The sequence below is a fragment of the Vulpes vulpes genome, chromosome 3 (assembly GCF_048418805.1).
Source record: "Vulpes vulpes isolate BD-2025 chromosome 3, VulVul3, whole genome shotgun sequence".
Taxonomy (NCBI): Eukaryota; Metazoa; Chordata; class Mammalia; order Carnivora; family Canidae; genus Vulpes; species Vulpes vulpes.
In genome coordinates, this window is record NC_132782.1 from 137,632,947 (window position 1) to 137,651,350 (window position 18,404).

Here is an 18,404-nt window from a genome sequence, read left to right on the forward strand (position 1 = left end):
CCTGTACTCACGCCGCGTCCGTCAAAACCGCGCTCTTTGTTTTCCCTGCAGCAGGGGCGCGTCAGGTTAGACACGCCTCGTGCAGTGGCGGCCGCAGGTGCGGGGGTGGGGGGCAGCCAGGGGGGCCTCCCCCTTTCTCCAGAGCTCTGCAGCCGTGCAGCCCAGACCCACCTTCCCGCTCACTGTCTGCTCGGCCTCCCTCCGCGGCCCAACCGCAGCCGCGCGCCCCGGGGTCGCCCCCAGCTCCCGGGCCCTCCTTCCCGCCGCGCGCGCGTCCCGTCGCGGCCCGAGGCTCCGGAGCATGCGCCGTGCGGCGCCGCCGCCCTCCGCCCCCCCCTCCCGCGGCAGAGTTATGCCAAGTATGTGAGGAGCCCGCGAGGGCCAGCGCGGGTCATGGGGCGCCGCCGCCGCCGCCGCCGCCGCGAGCGCAGGCTTTTCCCGCACCGGGCTCCGTCCTCCTCCCGCAGCGGGGGCGAGCCCGGCTGTTGAGGCGGCGGGGATGGCGGACCCTCTGAGGAGGACGCTGTCCAGGCTCCGGGGGCGCCGGAGCCCCCACGCCGCCGGGGGGCTCGGGCTCCGGGCGGGCGACGCCGGCGGCGCCCCGGCCGCCCCCTCAGGCGAGCCCGCCCGCGGGGCCCGGCCGAGCCTGCAGCCGCCGCCGCCGCCGCCGCCGCCCGCGTGGGGCCCCGGGGCGCGGGGAGCGCTCGGGCCTCGCCGGCGCGGCGGGAAGGAGGCCGCCTCCTCGGGCCGCGGGCTCCGCCGCGCCCGCCCGCACGCCCCGCCGGGCCCCGAGGGCAGCGGGGACGACGCCGACTGCGACGAGAACCTGCCCGGCGGCTGGCGGTCGGCGCCCGCGCCTCAGGGGGCGGAGGCGGAGGCAGAGCGGCGGCCCCCGCCCCCCGCGGCCGCGGGCCCCTCCCCGGGGGCGGAGGGCGGCCGCCCGGAGACGGGCAGGCTGCGGACCCAGTTGCGAGAGGCCTATTATCTGCTGATCCAGGCCATGCACGACCTGCCCCCTGACTCCGGCGCGCGGCGGGGCGGCGGGGCTTGGGCGGACCGCGGCCGCCCGGGGAGAGCGCGGCGGCGGGGAGGCGGGGGCCGCCCTTGGCAGCAGGTGTCCCCGCCCCGGCCGCCTCCGAGGGCGTCGGGGGGAGGCCGCCCGCGGACTCCTCGGATGCGGCCGGCCCGCAGCAGGAGCCTCGAGAGCCTCCGGGCGGGCGCCGAGCCGCCTCCCTGGGCGCGGTGGCCGAGCGACAGCTGCGTCAGGTGCGGCGCGCGCGGAGCCCTGGGCGAGCCCCCGCCACGTGGAGGCGGGATGGACGGCCGGGCCGGCGGCGGCGGCGGCGGCGGCGCCCGGGCTCCCGGCCCCGGGGACCCGGGGCGCCCCTCGGGGAGCGCCTGCAGGGGGCCGGCGGGGGCGCGCGGCGGCCGGGAGGGGCTCCCTCTCGTCAGGCCCCCCGCGGTGACCGTCAAGAAGCTGCAGAAGTGGATGTACAAAGGACGCCTGCTGTCCCTGGGCATGAGGGGGCGCTCCCGCGGGACGCCCCCCAAGGTGGCCGCCGCGCAGGCAGCCTCCCCGAATCTGGGCCCGCTGGAAGTGCCAGAGAGCCCGGTGCGCCCGGTGCCCGCAGACCCGGGAATGACGCTAACAGGTAGGACGCTTCGCGGACTGCGAGGAAGACTTGGAGTCTTCATGTTTCCCCCGCTGGGCTTGTGTCTAAAGAGCGAGGAGTAGGTATGGGTTTTTTTTTTTTTTTTTCTTTTTTCTTTTCTCTTTTCTTTTCAGACAGGTACGTGCCAGGGCCAAAGTAAGTGTCAGCTGCATGCACCAGTATAATGCTTTCACTCGCTTTGCTTTTTCTTTTTCTTTTTCTTTTTTTTTTTTTTAAAGACAGTGGCATGAGGAACTTGGGGTTTTTTGTTTTTTGTTTTTGTTTTTTTTTTTAAGAACGAGAGTGCCTACTGCTCAGCACAACACTGAGAAAAGGCTAAGTTCACCACATGCTTTTAGTAGAGTTGGGCGGTGCTGCCTTGATTTTTATTCTTTGTGGCTCTAGGCAAATCCGTAGACTTTGTGGAGTTTGTGAATTTGAATTGGATCCAAGGTAGACTTTACGGGCTTCATAAACTGTCATTTTACTCATTACACGTTTGTGTGTGTGTGTGTGTGTTTTCTCTTCCAGGCGCGCGTGCACACAGCACAGAGACACACACAACCAAACCCCCAAACCAACACTCCCCGTCCCCCAGAAAAATTCCAACTAAAATTTCTTTTTATTTTTTTTTTGAAGATTTTATTCATGAGACAGAGAGAGAGAGAGAGAGAGGCAGAGACACAGGCAGAAGGAGAAGCAGGCTCCATGCAGGGAGCCCGTCGTGGGACTCGATCCAGGGTCTCCAGGATCAGGCCCTGGGCCAAAGGTGGCGCTAAGCCGCTGAGCCACCCGGGCTGCCCCTAAAATTTCTTTTTAGACACGTAGGATCTCGCCTACTTCTCCTCTTCACCTTTCCGCCCTTCTCCCTCCCGCAAAAAACTCCTAACAAAGTGAGTAATCTCTTTATTGTGGAAAATCGAGAGCACAATTATTTTAATCAAAAAAAGATGTCTCATGTACTTCTAAGAAAGCACAGACATTTAAAGTCATTTGTAGGGATCCCTGGGTGGCGCACCGGTTTGGCGCCTGCCTTTGGCCCAGGGCGCGATCCTGGAGACCCGGGATCGAATCCACATCAGGCTCCCGGTGCATGGAGCCTGCTTCTCCCTCCGCCTGTGTCTCTGCCTCTCTCTCTCTCTCTCTCTCTCTCTGTGACTATCATAAATAAATAAAAATTAAAAAAAGAAAAAGTCATTTGTAAACTTAACTCCATTTTTCCTTATAAGATTTTGCTCCTCACTTTGTGTGTAATTTTTAAATTTTCACTGAGAGTTTAGATTACCAATTCTAGAAATCTTTTAGTTGTGTTGTAAATAGTAAAAATTCTTTCGTGAAAGAAGTATAATACCTTCAAACTGAGTCCAAAATAATATGATCCCTTGAATTACAATCTTAAATACAAGGACTTTTAGTGAACATAAAGATTTACATGTCATTAATTGTTTAAAACGTATTAGATGGTGAAATGTAAAAAGCGTTCAGAGTACTTGGCATTTTCTCTGGTAAGAATTACAAATCCTCCAGGACTGGGTTTATACACATTAACTTTGTTTAACCAATACAAAACAGTGGAGAGAAACAAAGTTCACAAAACTAATAACAGGGTGAAGGCAAATCAAATGATTCATTTAAAGCGTATACAAACTTGACAAGTTTTTTTGAATCTAAATCACTAACCCATACCTGTCAAATTTTTTCCTCAAATTTATTCCATTTCATTTGAATAAAAGGATAACAGGATGTAATTTTTTTTGTAAAGAGATGTACTTTATGCTAAATTCATATTAAAATATGCATTTGCAGGAGTAAAGTATTTGTAATCATTATATTTCATTGCCACTATATCTTTATCTCCCATGATCTTGGTTCATTTAACTCTTGTAAAATCGTTAGATTTCAGCTGTAACAAAAATCTGCATAAAACTTTAGTCAAATATTTTTTACTCTTTTGTTGCAAAGGTTAAACATTTATCATCTGATGGCTTTTATTTTAAGGCCCCCAGTTATAGAATAATAAACATTCAAGGATTTTAAAAGTAGTAAGAAATGTAGTAAGGCTTAAGAATGAATTCATTGATTTTTTTTTTCGTTGAGAAACTAAGTGGAAGTAAGTAACCTTAAAAGAAATTAAAACGTTAGAATTATTATGTGGTAGTATTTTAGATATTTTACAAGAAATTAAGCAAAAGCTTGGATAATTTATGGTTTAAACAACTTTCTCACATGTTACTTACTGTTATTAATCAGATATTATTTCCTTTCAAATCTTTAAGGAAATATAAAATTTTGTGTAATGTTTACATATCTAGTATAGATTTGGAGAGTTAATCTTGTTTTTTAATTTTTTTTCATGAAGGTTAGTTTAACTTATAAAACTATTCTGGATACTTTGCATGGTTCTCATATTAACACCCCCCCCCCCACCCCCAGGTATGACATCTGTCATTTAACAACAACAAAAGGAACGGGTTAAGTAGTTTGCCCAAGGTCACTCAAATTAGTATATGGTTTGTATATACTAGTATATGGACTCAAACTATTATAGGGATTCAGACTCCGGTCTCTATTATGACTCCAAAACCCATATTTATTTAACGTCAAACAGATGTTAAAGTTCTTTAGAGGTCTGATGTGTGGATTGAAGAGAAGAATGGAATTTCAACAAGGTTTAGAGGGGTAGGTAGCTACCTCAAAGTTGCAGAGATGAGATCTCAAAGGTTTTTAAGACAATTTTTAAATCAATATATCTATTTTAAAACTTTACCCTTAAATATTACTTTTTTTTTTTTTTTTAAGATTTTACTTATTTCAAAGAATGGGAGAAAGCACGAGCAGGGGGAAGGGGTGGGGGAGAAGCAGCTTCTCTGCTGAGCAGAGAGTCCAATGCAGGCACTATCCTAGGACCCTGAGATCCTGACCTGAGCCAAAGGCAGATGCTTAACTGACTGAGCCACCCAGGTGCCCCTAAATGTTAACTCTAGTTCAGATTGAAGTTACTTAGATTCTACTTCTTCTTCTTTTTTCTTTTTCTTTTTACATCTTTTCCCAATTTTATTTTTCAATTATGTTTTCTAAAAAATTAATTGGGCAATCCAAATGAAATACAAATACATTCTAGATTGTATAAAGATGTTAAATAGACTAGAAGGTTAATATCACACTTTTCTATACAGTATTATTTGTGAGGATTTTTTGTTTCAAAATAAGGTTATAGAATTTGTAATGTAGAATAACTATATAATGGACTAGAGATACCTAATCTACCTAATAAATACTTAAGTATTTTGGAAGTTTTGATACTGTGTAACAAGTGGAAGCTAAAATGCTTTTCTTTTTTGTTTTTTTGTTTTGATTTTGAAGATTTTTATTTATTTTTTCAAGAGAGACACACAGAGAGAGGCAGAGACACAGGCAGAGGGAGAAGCAGGCTCAATGCAGGGAGTCCAATATGGGACTCAATCCTGGGACTCTAGGATCATGCCCTGAGCCAAAGGTGGATGCTCAACTGCTGAGCCACCCAGGCATCCCTCTTTTTTGTTTTTAAAGATTTTATTTATGTATTTGAGAGAGAGAGAGAGCATGAGAGCACAGCAAGAGGAGGGGCAGAGGGAGAGGGAGAGGGAGAAGCAGACTCCTCGCTGAGCAGGGAGCCTGACAAAGGGTTTGATCCCAGTACCTCAGGTTAATGACTGGAGCAGAAGGCAGAAACCCAACCGAGTGAGCCACCCAGGCTCCCCCCAAAAGGATTTTCTATTTTGATTTCTGGCTTCTGTTAGGAACTTCTAAAACTTTAGATAGTATAACAATGCTAAAGATTTGGTGCATTGGGTATGTAGTGTTCACAGATTGGCCAATTTGTTCTTAATTGAGATGATTATTTAAGAAATCTAAAGTCATTACACATGGTAATATTGTCAAGTTTCTGCAAGCCTTAAGATTACGAAGGTATTTGCCAACTATAGTTGATTGTAAGTCTTTATAAACAAGTTTAATTAGCACATAGTACTTAGAAATAAATTTAAAAGCACTAGGTTTAGCTATTTCAGCCTTTTATAGCTTTAAAAAAATAATTAGCCTATTTTGACTCTACTTTTGCTGCTGTACTATCTGTGAAAGGAAAATTTAGGGCATGTAACTTGTTAATATTTTGTCTAAAAATTTTAGGCAATTCTTTAAATATAGTATTAATTAATTAACTGGCATAATCTGTGCATTATACCTTAAAGTGAGGTTGACATTTCTGATGTGGAGTCCCACCTATTTCTTCTCTTTTCTCAAGTATTTGTAGCTCTGACTTATCTTTATGTATTTTTTCCAACAAATTTTTTTATGCATTAGTCCTCTTCAAGATTAGTAGCAATATGCAAATAATTTTTTACTGTCTTCTAGTTGTATTTATTTATTTATTTTAAAAAGATTTTATTTGTTTATTCATGAGAGATACAGAGAGAGAGAGAGGCAGAGACACAGGCAGAGGGAGAAGCATGCTCCATGCAGAGAACCCGATGTGGGACTCATCCCTAGACTCCAGGATCACGCCCTGAGCCGAAGGCAGACGCTTAACTGCTGAGCCACCCAGGCATCCCTATTTATTTATTTTTAAGGTTTTATTTATTTGAGTGAGTGAGTGAGAGAACGTGCACACGTGTGCACAATCAGGAGAGACAGAGGGAGAACCAGACTCCCTGCTGAGGAGCCTGATGTTGGGCTGGATCCAAGACCCCTGGATGGTGACCTGGGCCAAACGCAGACTCTTCACTGACTGAGTCACTTAAGTCCAGGACTTAAGTCCGGGACCACTGTCTTCTAGTTTTAAATCCCCCTCTGAAAAATTATACCATTGTGGCCCTAGAAGTGAGCCCAGTTACTTTTTTTTTTTTTTTTTTTTTTTGGAAGAGCGCCATAGAACATTGGAGTTGCCTGAGAATTACAAATTCAGCAGAAAATAGTGGGTTGATTTGAAAGTCCTACATTTCTAAGTGGAGTTTATTTTTTGAGAATTGCTGAGGCTATTTTCTAGACCATTGCCACTCAAAGCAGGGTTATTAAACAGTGCTTTTCAAACTTAATGTGCATACGAATTCCCTGAAAATCTTGTTAAAATGCGGATTTATAGGTATGGGGGTGAGACCTGAGAGTTTGCATTTTAACAAACTCCCAGCGTAGCTGCTACTATTTGGTACATACTTTGAGTAGTTAGGTTCTAGAGTTCCCAGTACCCCATCACCTATCTTGATTTATTTGTTAAAGTTTTGGCAAAGCATTCTACTTTATTCTGATACTTGATACTTAAACTAATCCCTATTAGAACAAAACAGTTGAGCTCTTTCTGCTTCAGTTTTATTATGTATACATTTATACTTACTACTTACTTACACATGACAGGTTTAAGCAATTCCCTCTATATTGGTCTCATCTTGCACCAATAAACATGAGATTTTGGAATCTGCCAGAGAAGAGACCACATAGTATTCTGGTTAACAGAATAAGGCCTGTGGGTTTCTGATCAGCCCCACAACTTGCCAGGCTTGTGACTTTGAACAGGTTACTCAGCACTGCATAGCCTTAGTCCTCAGGCTGCTGTGAGGATAATAAAAGATAATCCATTTGGTACCATGCTTGGTGCTACACTTGATCTTAGCCAAAAGGCCGAGAAGCGATCCATGCTTGGTGCTTAGTTAGCTATTATCAAGAGAAAGGCAAGCTGGCTTTGTGGGAATACTACTTTGCCCAGATCATTAGGATTCTGGATGGAGAGTGAAATTATCAGAAGTTGAGTACACTGGGAATTGAAAGGAACACTGGGAAAGAACACTGGGAATTGAGCTAGAACACACCCCTTTAGGGGCACTTATTTATTCTACTCATCTTTTCTTTCTTGCATCTTTGTCTTGTTCTTCCTCCTTACTGTGGTAGAACTGAAAACAGTCTCAGGGATTCTTCTCTACTGTCCCAAAAGCTAGCACACAGCTTTTTTCTTAAGGCTTTTGTTGCTAGTCACAAGAGAGGAAACATAAAGATAGAAAAATAACTTCCTTTTTCATTGTACCTATTTTCCCATTTAGATTTATCTGGAAAAAAGAAAGGCATTTATATATATATATGTATATAATGTGTGTGTGTGTGTGTGTGTGTATATATATATATATATATATATATAAATCATGCATAAACCTAAGGCTTATTAAATTTATTCTAGTCATTTCATCTGGGCTGCCAAGTTTCACTTTAAGCAGGACTGTTTGTATTTATTTAAACTTTAATAGAGTATTTGTAAGAATACTTTTATTTGGGATTTTTTAAGGAGCAGTAAGCAAAAACAATAGTTTATTTCTGCAGTAGGACTCTTGTAAATGATGAAAAGATGTTGTATATAGGTACATTTTCAGGGAGGGTTAAATACATAATTTCTCAGAAAGTATGCTGATAATTTTGAGCCAGAGCACTAGTTAAATGTTTAGTAATAGTAATTTTTATTTATTATGAAATAATAGTTAAAAACACACATTTGGCTTGAGTAGTTCAGTACTATGTAAAATATTTTTCTGAGTGAAAAACGTAATTGCCACTTCTGCATTCTCTAACAGATTTTCAAAGTAAACTGACTTTAATTAGTCATTTAATTAATTATACCATAACATGTATTATTGTAAGGGAATAGATGTTTTTGCCTTGCAATTTTGCATACTTATTTTGGTATCTTTTTGACTTGTGTATCTTCTTTGTGTGTGTGTGTGTGTATGAAGGTAGCTGTAGGTAAAACTAACAGAAGTTAAAGGTAATTTAAATTTATGCCAGTAGGGTTTAACATTAAGTTTTGCATAAAAAGGAATAAGTGGAAGATTACAAATAGCTCTCCATTTCTGTGTAATTAGCATTCATATATATATGTATATATATGTAATATATATATATTCATATATATATGTAATTAGCATTCATATATCTCCATTAACTACAGCATCCCTGTAGTTAATGGAGATAAAAATGAAGTGTTTAAAATTCTTTATAAATAATTGCTCAAGTAAAATTTAGTACCCTACATGCATTGCTTATATTCAGTTTTAATAAATGAATAAATTTGGACCTTATTAGAAATCAAAATAATGTACCTATTTATCTCTAAATTTCAACTTCAGCATATAGTATTTTGAATTATTCAGCAATAGCAATCAGACTTAAAATCAGACTTTGATTTTAAGTTATTGTAGTTTGTAATTTAATGAAAAATAGTTGCATTGTATTTCATATAATTATACCTTTTAATATTATACATTAAATACTTACATTAATGGATCTATCAATTTGCTTAAATATGGGATGCTAGTAGCTTTGTTTTTCTCATTGTGGTTCCTTGGAATGCAGTACAAGTAGAAGCATGTTTATTTTAATTAAAATGTATCTCAAAAAAAAGTGTACGTCAAAAAAAATAGGACTCAAAATAATTTATCTATATAAAATTTTGGATCTTTTGAGAGATATCTGAGAAAAAAATAAATAAGATGTAACTTCTAGCCGTTGTGAATTGTATACTTAATTTTATACCTTTGGCTTCAAATTTATAATTACATAAAAACTACAAATAATATCTTGTAAATGTCTGAAATGCTATTAAATAATATAGGATTTGGGCTTAAATGTGAAATAGATTTAGTACACTTGGCAAAAAGACATGGCCACTAAAAACCCAGAAACCACAGTGATTCCTGAGTATGTGTTCATTTCCAGTTCCTAATTTCTTTTTTTTCTTTTTAAGAGATTTTATTTATTTATTCACGAGAGACACACAGAGAGAGAGAGGCAAAGACACAGGCCGAGGGAGAAGCCAGCTCCATACAGGGAGCCTGATGTGGGACTTGATCCCAGGACTCCCAAGATCATGCCCTGGGCCAGAGGCAGGCGCTAAATTGCTGAGCCACCCAGGGATCCCCCTCCAGTTCCTAATTTCTTTGATTTTAAAGGAGACAGAACCAAAGAAGGACTCTCGAATCTTCACATTTTTCATTAAGCTAAATCAACTTAAAATATTTATTGAATAGCTGTTACATGATTGCATATTAAATCTTGGAGAGTATCTCTTAGTAGCAGCCCAGATATACTGCTACAGACTTTGGAGTCAGAAGAGTTTATTTAAAGTGCTGCTTTTCCTATTTACCAACTAGATGATCTCGGCAGGTTATTACTTGACTTTTCCGAGCAGTACCGTATAGTTTTCAAAATATTTCCAAAATATTATCTCACTTAATTCTTACCAGCAACCACCCAATAAGGTTAACTAGGTTATTGTCACCATGTTCTGAAAGGGTTGCCTACTTCCCTGCTTTTGGTGGGTGGGCATGTGTAGGGAAGACGAGTTAAGAGCATTGATTGTAGGGTTAGACTACCTTAAATTTGAATACAGCTAGCGCCTTGACCACATTCCTCATTTTTTTCTGGCTTATGGAAATAATCATACCTGTCTTAGCATTTTTGTGGAGGTTAAACGAAGTTAAGAGCTTTCTTACTGCTTTATCTCTCATTGCTAATACATAATAGGAACTCCATAAATAAATGCATAATAGGCATTCATGGGAGTTTCCTTCTCTTTTGATTCCTAGTCTATTCCTGCCTCTGGAACTAATTGAACTTGAAACCCCATTTATGTGTGAGGGTTTAAAAAAAATTTCTTTTATAAAGATTTTATTTATTTATTCATGAGAGACACAGAGAGAGGCAGAGACATAGGCAGAGGGAGAAGCAGGCTTCCTGCAGGGAGCCTGATGCAGAACTTGATCCCAGGACCCTGGGATCACTACTTGAGCCAAAGGCAGATGCTCAACCACTGAGCAACCCAGGTGCCCTTTTGAGGGGTTTTTAAAATTCATTTTTAAAATTTAATTGCTTGCTTAGGTAAAATTTAGTATTTTTAAAAATTTACTATTAAATTTTTTTACATTTTTGGGATCCCTGGGTGGCGCAGCGGTTTAGCGCCTGCCTTTGCCCCAGGGCGCGATCCTGGAGACCCAGGATCGAATCCCACGTCGGGCTCCCGGTGCATGGAGCCTGCTTCTCCCTCTGCCTATGTCTCTGCCTTTCTCTCTCTCTCTCTCTCTCTCTCTCTCTGTGACTATCATAAATAAATAAAAATTAAAAAAAAAAAGAAAAAAAATAATTTTTTTTACATTTTTAAAGGGATTTTTGTTAAGTAGAGGGAGGTTACTGAAAGCCTTGGTTATGCATGAATGTAATTTTTTCATTGTTATTAAGCTCCTCATAGTTTAATGTGTTTTTATCACTCTGTTATTGGGCTGTCATATTTTATTTGCTGTAACACTAAAATGAATCAACTATATATGCACTTAAAGTAGCACAGACTATAATTCTATAATTTATAAACCTGGCATGATCTTAAATTTTTTGAAATGTGGTTTTGTTAATGTGGTTTCTATGTCTAGTGAATTAGTATTCCAGTTTATATTTAGCTTATTGACTGTCATCGAAGCCTGCTTTATACAATTCTCTGGATGTGTAAAATTTTCCTCTTTATATGGAATTAATGTTACATATACATTTTTAGAGTCTTATCACATATTAACACAAACACATATCAAGTACCTTAAGGGTAGGAACTATTTTGTTCATTCTTCTCTTTGTGCTCCTTAAGTTTGTGTCTGGCCAGTAATCATAGCTGGTTGTATTTACCATGAGACAAGATACCTTGTTCTAATCTAGAGCCTTCTTAAGGGATTTGTATTTGTATTTTTGCCTAGATATTTAAAACTTAAACACTGCATAACTGTGTGATTAGGAAACAGATATGTTGAAATTTCAGTAATCAGGAAAGCATTTAGTAATAAGTAAGCCACACTTGTTTTTAAAGATTTACTCAAAGTTAATCTTTGTGTGAAAAAGTAGAAATATTACTTATGTTTTCTAAAGACTCTGGTCCTCGTAGTAGTGAGTTGGAAATTATTAAAAATATTAGTTAAAGGCATATTGTGTACAAAGCATTCTTTGTGTTTTATAAAGTATGTTTTGCCTAGGGTGAGTCTTTGTTAGCCCTGTCATGTTTGAAAGGCAATCTCAGAATTTGTTTATTCTTTTTCTTAGAGTTCTTATGTCACTTATGCTAATAGTCTAAATAGTAGAAATTATTTTTTGGTGAAAAAGCCAAAATTTTTCTTGTTTCATTTTAGTCTCCAAATATAAGTAATACTACTTTTCATCTTTCTGAAAATCGTATTTTAATAACTGATTTCCAGTTACCTGTCTGTTGTGGTATGTTAGGCATTATATCACTACATTCTTCTTTTTTTTTTTCTGTTGAAACAGATTTATTTGAAAATGTCTATGCGTCTTCAGTGAAGAGAAGAGAACTTGAAGATCTGAAGGACAATATTGGATTCAGAAGTCATAAACCACTTAATAGCATCACTGTGTCAAAGAAACGCAACTGGCTATATCAGAGTACTCTGCGATCTTTTAATTTGGAAGAAGAAAATAAGAAATGCCAAGACATAAATCACTTATCTGTCTCGCCTAAACATCAGCTATCACAACCTTTTTTCAAGTCATCTGAAGAATACTGTACATATGTGGTGTGTAATGCTACAAATTCTTCATTATCAAGAAACTGTTCTTTAGACTTCAATGAGGAAAATGATGCAGATGATGAAGGAGAAATATGGTACAACCCCATTCCTGAGGACGATGACTTTGGCCTATCAAATGCCTTGACTTTCGGTGAGGCAGACCCTCCCGTTCTGAAGTTTCCTGGTGTTAGTTTGAGAGTATTATCTGGTAGTGACCTAATGAAAGCAGAACAGTACACTGAAGACTTGCTGTGCTCTTCAGAACACAGAGGCAATGTTCAGACCACACAGTCAAATGAAATGAATCCTGTAGAGCCCATCCATTCCTCAGAGTTCGTGCAGCAGTACAAGCAAAGGCTTGGATACAAGACACAAGAAGGTATAATGGTAGAGGAGAGTCTCATGTTGAAATCTCCTTTTGTAGGTAAAGATGATCATACATTTGCTTTTTCTTTTTCCATTTTTTAATTCTTTGACAGTAGCCAAAACTAAATATAGATGTATGTTATAGCTATATACTTTTCCTTACAAAGTGAGTGTATTTTCATAAAAATAAAGAAAACAAAAATGTTTACAAACATTTTTTATATAAATGGTGGTTTAATTAATTCCTATCACAGACTTGTTTTTGTAAGGGGTGAAGATGCTAGGATAGTCCTACACTAACTGTTAGCAAGTCTGTCCTTAGAAATAGTAATTGCTTTTCTCTTAGCTGAAAGAATAGAATCACAAGGAGTGGAAGAGAAAAATATATTCTTTGTATAAGTCTGATTTTGCTTTATTCACTCATTTACATCTAGCCTGGTTACAGCTGAAAAGTTGTATATTCAGTGTACCAGTAATTATTACTTTATGGTTTCATGCCTACATTTTCTCATGAACCAAAGGAAAGGAAGAGGAGAAAAAGAAATGAGAGGTAGAAGTGAAGACTTTGGAAATAGGTGCTATAACATTGTTTCCCAGAGTTTTCTCCTGAAGTTAAGCACCAGTTGCCCATGGTAGTAGCAGGCTTGATAATTCTTGAATTTTCCCCTGAATTTTCTTACTTCTTGCTAGTACTTCTGTACTTTACAAATAAAGTACTTGAATTTGAATCCTTTTTCTCAGGGATATGAGGAGGTAAATATATTGATAAGAGGAAAAGTGAGTTAAAAAACTGTAGTGTATGATGTCAGTTTTTTTTAAAGAAACACTGAAAAGTTATATCAGGAATATTAAGTAACCCCTCACCCCCACCCCTATCCACCCGTCCTTTGTTGGGGTTGAAGGTAATGAAAAACTTTATGTGTGTGCATTTCTAATTGTAGATTGACTTTTCAGCATGAATTTGTGTTTTTTTTTTGTAATCTGGATGGAGAGAGAAATAAATGCTATATAACAGAATATATATGCTTTATGGCTCAGTTGGTTAAGCATCCAACTCTTGATTTAGGCTCAGGTCATGATCCCAGGGTTCTGGAATCTAGCCCCAAGAATTGCGGTAGGCTCCCTGCTCAATGGAGAATCCGCTTCTCTCTCTGCTCTTCCCCTCCTCCTGCTTGTGCTCTCTCTCTCTGTTAATTTATTATTAAATAAATAAATAAATAAATAAATAAATAAATAAATAAAATCTTTAAAATATATATATAATAGTTTGGAATGAAGGTTGTGATTAGGGTGGAGTGGTAAGGAAGGAAGGCTTAAAGGAGTATGACAGAGAGTTGGTATGGTGCAAAAAAGGCAAGAAGGTATAAGAATAACTGCTAAGTTAGAAGGCCGTTGTTTGTAAAGTGATACATACTTTGATTTAAGTACTGTCTTTAAAATTTATTATTTTATGTTTGTGGCAAATTGTGAACCTAGAAAGACTAACAGACATTACAAAAACAAAAAACAACCCCCAAACTTGAAAATACAATAGGGCTGTCATTTATATCTCCTTTCTCACTGTTATTCTTCTCTTTAACATACTATTAAAATATAAGCAGTCCTAAGTTGACCAAAGGAAATATTTATTTTTTTATAAATATTTACTTATTTATTTTAGAGAACACACATACTGGTGGGATGGTAGAGGGAACCTTCCTACTGAACAAGGAGCCCAACATAGGGCTTAATCTCAGGACCTTGAGATCATGACCAGAGCCGAAATTAAGGGTTGGGCACTTAACTGAGTCAACCACCCAGGTGCCAAACAAAGGGAATATTTAGACAGTTTATCTACATGTCATCTTTTTTTGTTTTAGTTTGATCAGAAAGGTCACCTAAAGTGATGTTTTCTTTAGCAATATTAACAGAGCTGTTGAGAAATAGGCAAAAAGAATGGTTGAATTTTAAAATAATTTTCTGATCAAGAAATAGGAAAGCTTGAGTATATTTAACATAAGTGAGAATTTTTTTAATCATCCTAACTCATTTATGACTTGTTTTTATTGTCTTTTAAGTTCCATATGTATATGTATCTTTTATCTAGTTGCAATCACAGCATTCTGCCTTTGGTTTTTGATACTTTCACTTGGTATCTTCGACTTGTACTGTTATATATATAGATTGACATTACCGTTTACTAATTTTATAGTATATTGGGACACCTGGGTGGCTCAGCAGTTGAGCGTCTGCCTTTGGCCCAGGGTGTGATCCTGGAGTCCTGGGATCAAGTCCCACATTGGGCTTCCTGCATGGAGCCTGCTTCTCCGAAATCTGCCTATGTCTCTGCCTCTCTCTGTGTCTCTCATGAATAAATAAATAAAATCTTTTAAAAAATTAAAAACTTCTAATTTTATAGTATATAATTGGGTTGATGTGTCCTAAACTATTTGGTTATGTTGTGTGTTAATAAATTGTTTCCACTATTAATAGAGTGATCTTTATCATGTTCTATTTTACTTCATTAGGATTAATTACTAGTGGCATTACTTGGGTTTTTATGGCTAGTAACTATTATATATAATTCCTATAATATATATCCTAAAAAGTTTACCAATTTACAGGCAACTAACAATTGGTTAATTAATTCATTTATTCAGTAAACACTCAGTTTCTGCTGTGTGCCAGCTACTGTTCTAGGTGCTGAAGGAGTGTGCCAATTTCACTTGATTCTAGCCTGGTCCGTGAATTTATAGATTTTTGTTTTGTACCTTCCCTTTATAGCTAATCTGTGATTTGATTAGTGTGATTTTGGTTTCATTTTAAGCATCTATTGAATTTGGTAATATTTCAGCTCTTGGGTTTTATAAAACAAAAAACAAAGCATTTTTATTTTTATTTTTTCCTAAGCATTTTTATTTTAATAGACTGGCTTACTGTAGTAGAAATTGCTAGTTTACACAGTATTTCATTTTAATAATTAGTTAAGGACTTAAGTAAGAAATATTTAATGCATGATGTGTAGAAAAAGTCAGAATGTTAAATTAACTCCTTAATAATGTAAAAAAAACCCTAGAGCAATTTAATATACAGGGTAGCTTTTTAAGCCATGACAAAATAGATAGATTGTAGACTAGAGCAGGACTCTGGTTACTATAGAATGTTTTAGGCCACTAAACCAGTAGAATTGTACTACAATTTACAGTACAAGGGAATGCTTTGTCTAGTTTATCAAACACTCCGTTTCTTATTAGTTACTTACCAGAAAAGCCCAGCAGGCATACTTAAAATAGTCCTTTCTTTATAAAGAAACCACTTCTTTGTCATTAGGACACATAAAGAGGGGTGGAGGGAGAGTATATTAATATTTTAAAGAAAGATCATTTCATCTATTGGTTTTTGAAATGAATTAATACTTTTTGATCATTTTAATTGTGAAATATATAGAGTAGCCTCTGATATTAGATCTTTGGAAGGAATAAAGTGAAAAATTAATTTAAATTTTAAATAATTGTTTTTCTTTCTTTCTTTGCTTCCTTCCTTCCTTCCTTCAGATTTTATTTATTTATTCATGAGAGACACAGAGAGAGAGACTGAGACACAGGCGGAGGGAGAAGCAGGCTCCACGCAGGGAGCCCAATGTGGGACTCGATCCTGGGTCTCTAGGATCAGACCCTAGGCTGAAGGCTGTCCTAAACTGCTGAGCCACCAGGGCTCCCCCCCCCCCCTTTTTTAAGAAGCTCTAGGCCCAACCCTGAGATCAAGAGCTGTGTGTTCTATTGACTGAACCAGCCAGGCACCCCTAGATTGTTTCTTTAAAGTCATAGTTTAAACTTATATAATACCAGCTTTTAGAAGATATGTTCATTTTGCTTTATTAGTTTAAACACTTAAATAGGAAGTTTCAAATTTTAAAATAAAATTGATCAGGCTATACATTTTTTTTTAAACTGGGGTATTAAAAAATAAAATAAAATAAAAACTGGGTTATTGAAAGTTTGAGGTTAAATAGAATATTTCAACTTTTTTTTTTAAAGATTTTATTTATTTATTCATGAGAGACACAGAGAGGCAGAGACATAGGCAGAGGGAGAAGCAGGCTTCATGCAGGTAGCCCAACATGGGACTCGATCCTGGATCACGCCCTGAGCTAAAGGCTCAACCACTCAACTGCTGAACCACCCAGGTATCCCAAATATTTCAACTTCTTAATAATGGTTGAGAAAGGTTATTAAATCAACTTTATGTAGACAGAAAACTGTTTAGAAGGATGGAAGGGCTCTAAAGTATAGTATTTAAGAATATAGACTCTAGGGGTGCTTGGGTGGCTCAGTTGAATAAGTGTCTCAGCTCAGGTCCTGATCGGAGAGTCCTGGGATGGAGCCTCATTGTCCATCTATTGGGCAGTGGAAGGTCTGCTTCTCCCTCTGCCACTGCCCCTGCTTGTACCTGCTTTCTCTGTGTCAAATAAATAAAGTCTTTTAAAAAAAAATAGGCTATGAAGGCCTATGCTTAGGTTTCTGCTGCTTATCAGCTTTGTGATCTTAAATCAGATAGCCCTGTGCGTGAGGTCTTTATCTGGAGAGTGGGATGTTAGTGGCATCTTAACTCATAGGGATATTTAAAGAATTAAATGAGGATATTTACATACTAAGTATTAATTTTTCATAATTTGACTAGCTCAATAAATGTTGGAGGGTGTTAAAATATTAACAATTTAATATTAAACAGCTTTTTTTTTAAATTTTTTTTTTTAAACAGCTTTTAATATTATGTTTACCACAATATTTACAATGGCTAATCTCGTGATAGTTTCAGTTTAAGGTATTTACTTTATTTGTATTTCTTTGTTTTTTTTTTTTTTTAAAGATTTTATTTACTTATTCATGAGAGACAGAGAGAGAGAGAGAGAGGCAGAGACACAGGCAGAGGGAGAAGCAGACTCCATGCAAGGAGCTCGACGTGGGACTCGATCCTGGGTCTCCAGGATCAGGCTGTGGGCTGAAGGCGATGCTAAACTGCTGAGCCACCTGGGCTGCCCTATTTCTTTGTTTCTTTTAAAAACTTTTTACTTACACACTAAGACCAATAAAGCTATTTTTATGTGGAGAAGGATTAAAAAACATTTCAATGCTTTACTCTTCATGAAAACTGAAAATTGTAAGAAAACTTATTTATATCTCTGTATAGTCATTTTTAACATATTGAAATTGCAAGAAAAGGCCCTAATTTAGCTTTTGAAGTTCTAGGGAGTTGTATATAAATAATATAAGAAATGTCTTTAGTTTTTGAAATTAATTAGCTTTATGATATTCAATATTCAGTTACTCTCTTTTTAATTTTATTATCTTTTGAAATATTTTATTTATTTATTTGAGAGAGAGCATGCACAAGCAGGGACAAAGAGACTTGGCACTGAGCACTGAGCTCAATGTGGGGCTCGATCTCATGACCCTAAGATCACAACCTGAACTGACATCAAGAGTTGGACACTCAGCTGACTGAGCCACCCAGGAACTCCTCAATATGCAGTTATTCTTGAATGACTGATTTCATTTCATATAATCTTCTGTGGTATGTTCTAATAGAACATTAGAATGAAGAAAGACTCTTCGTTGTCAAAATTATAAACTTGTTTGGTTTTTAAATTTTTTATTTTGTTTTACTTTTTAAAGATTTTATTTATTTATTTATTTATGAGAGACAGAGAGGTGGAGACATAGGCAAAGGGAGAAGCAGGCTCCCTGCAGGGAGCCTGATGTGGGACTAGATTCCAGAACTCTGGGATCATACCCTGAGCTGAAGGCAGACACTCAACCACTGAGCCACCCAG

General features: G+C 39.0%; 1 protein-coding gene across 2 annotated transcripts in view; it reads left to right on the top strand.

Annotated features, from left to right (window-relative positions):
- The first annotated feature begins 445 nt into the window (after positions 1-445).
- SYDE2 (synapse defective Rho GTPase homolog 2) overlaps positions 446-18,404 on the top strand; it is a 48,853-nt gene continuing 30,894 nt past the window's right edge. Inside the window, exons 1-2 of one of the 2 annotated variants that reach the window (XM_072754712.1) lie at positions 446-1,652; positions 11,967-12,650. In XM_072754712.1, the coding sequence (XP_072610813.1) occupies positions 500-1,652; positions 11,967-12,650 (1,837 nt within the window). In that variant the 5' untranslated portion in view covers positions 446-499. The remainder of the gene's footprint in view (positions 1,653-11,966; positions 12,651-18,404) is intronic. The other variant, XM_026004718.2, reaches the window with a different exon arrangement.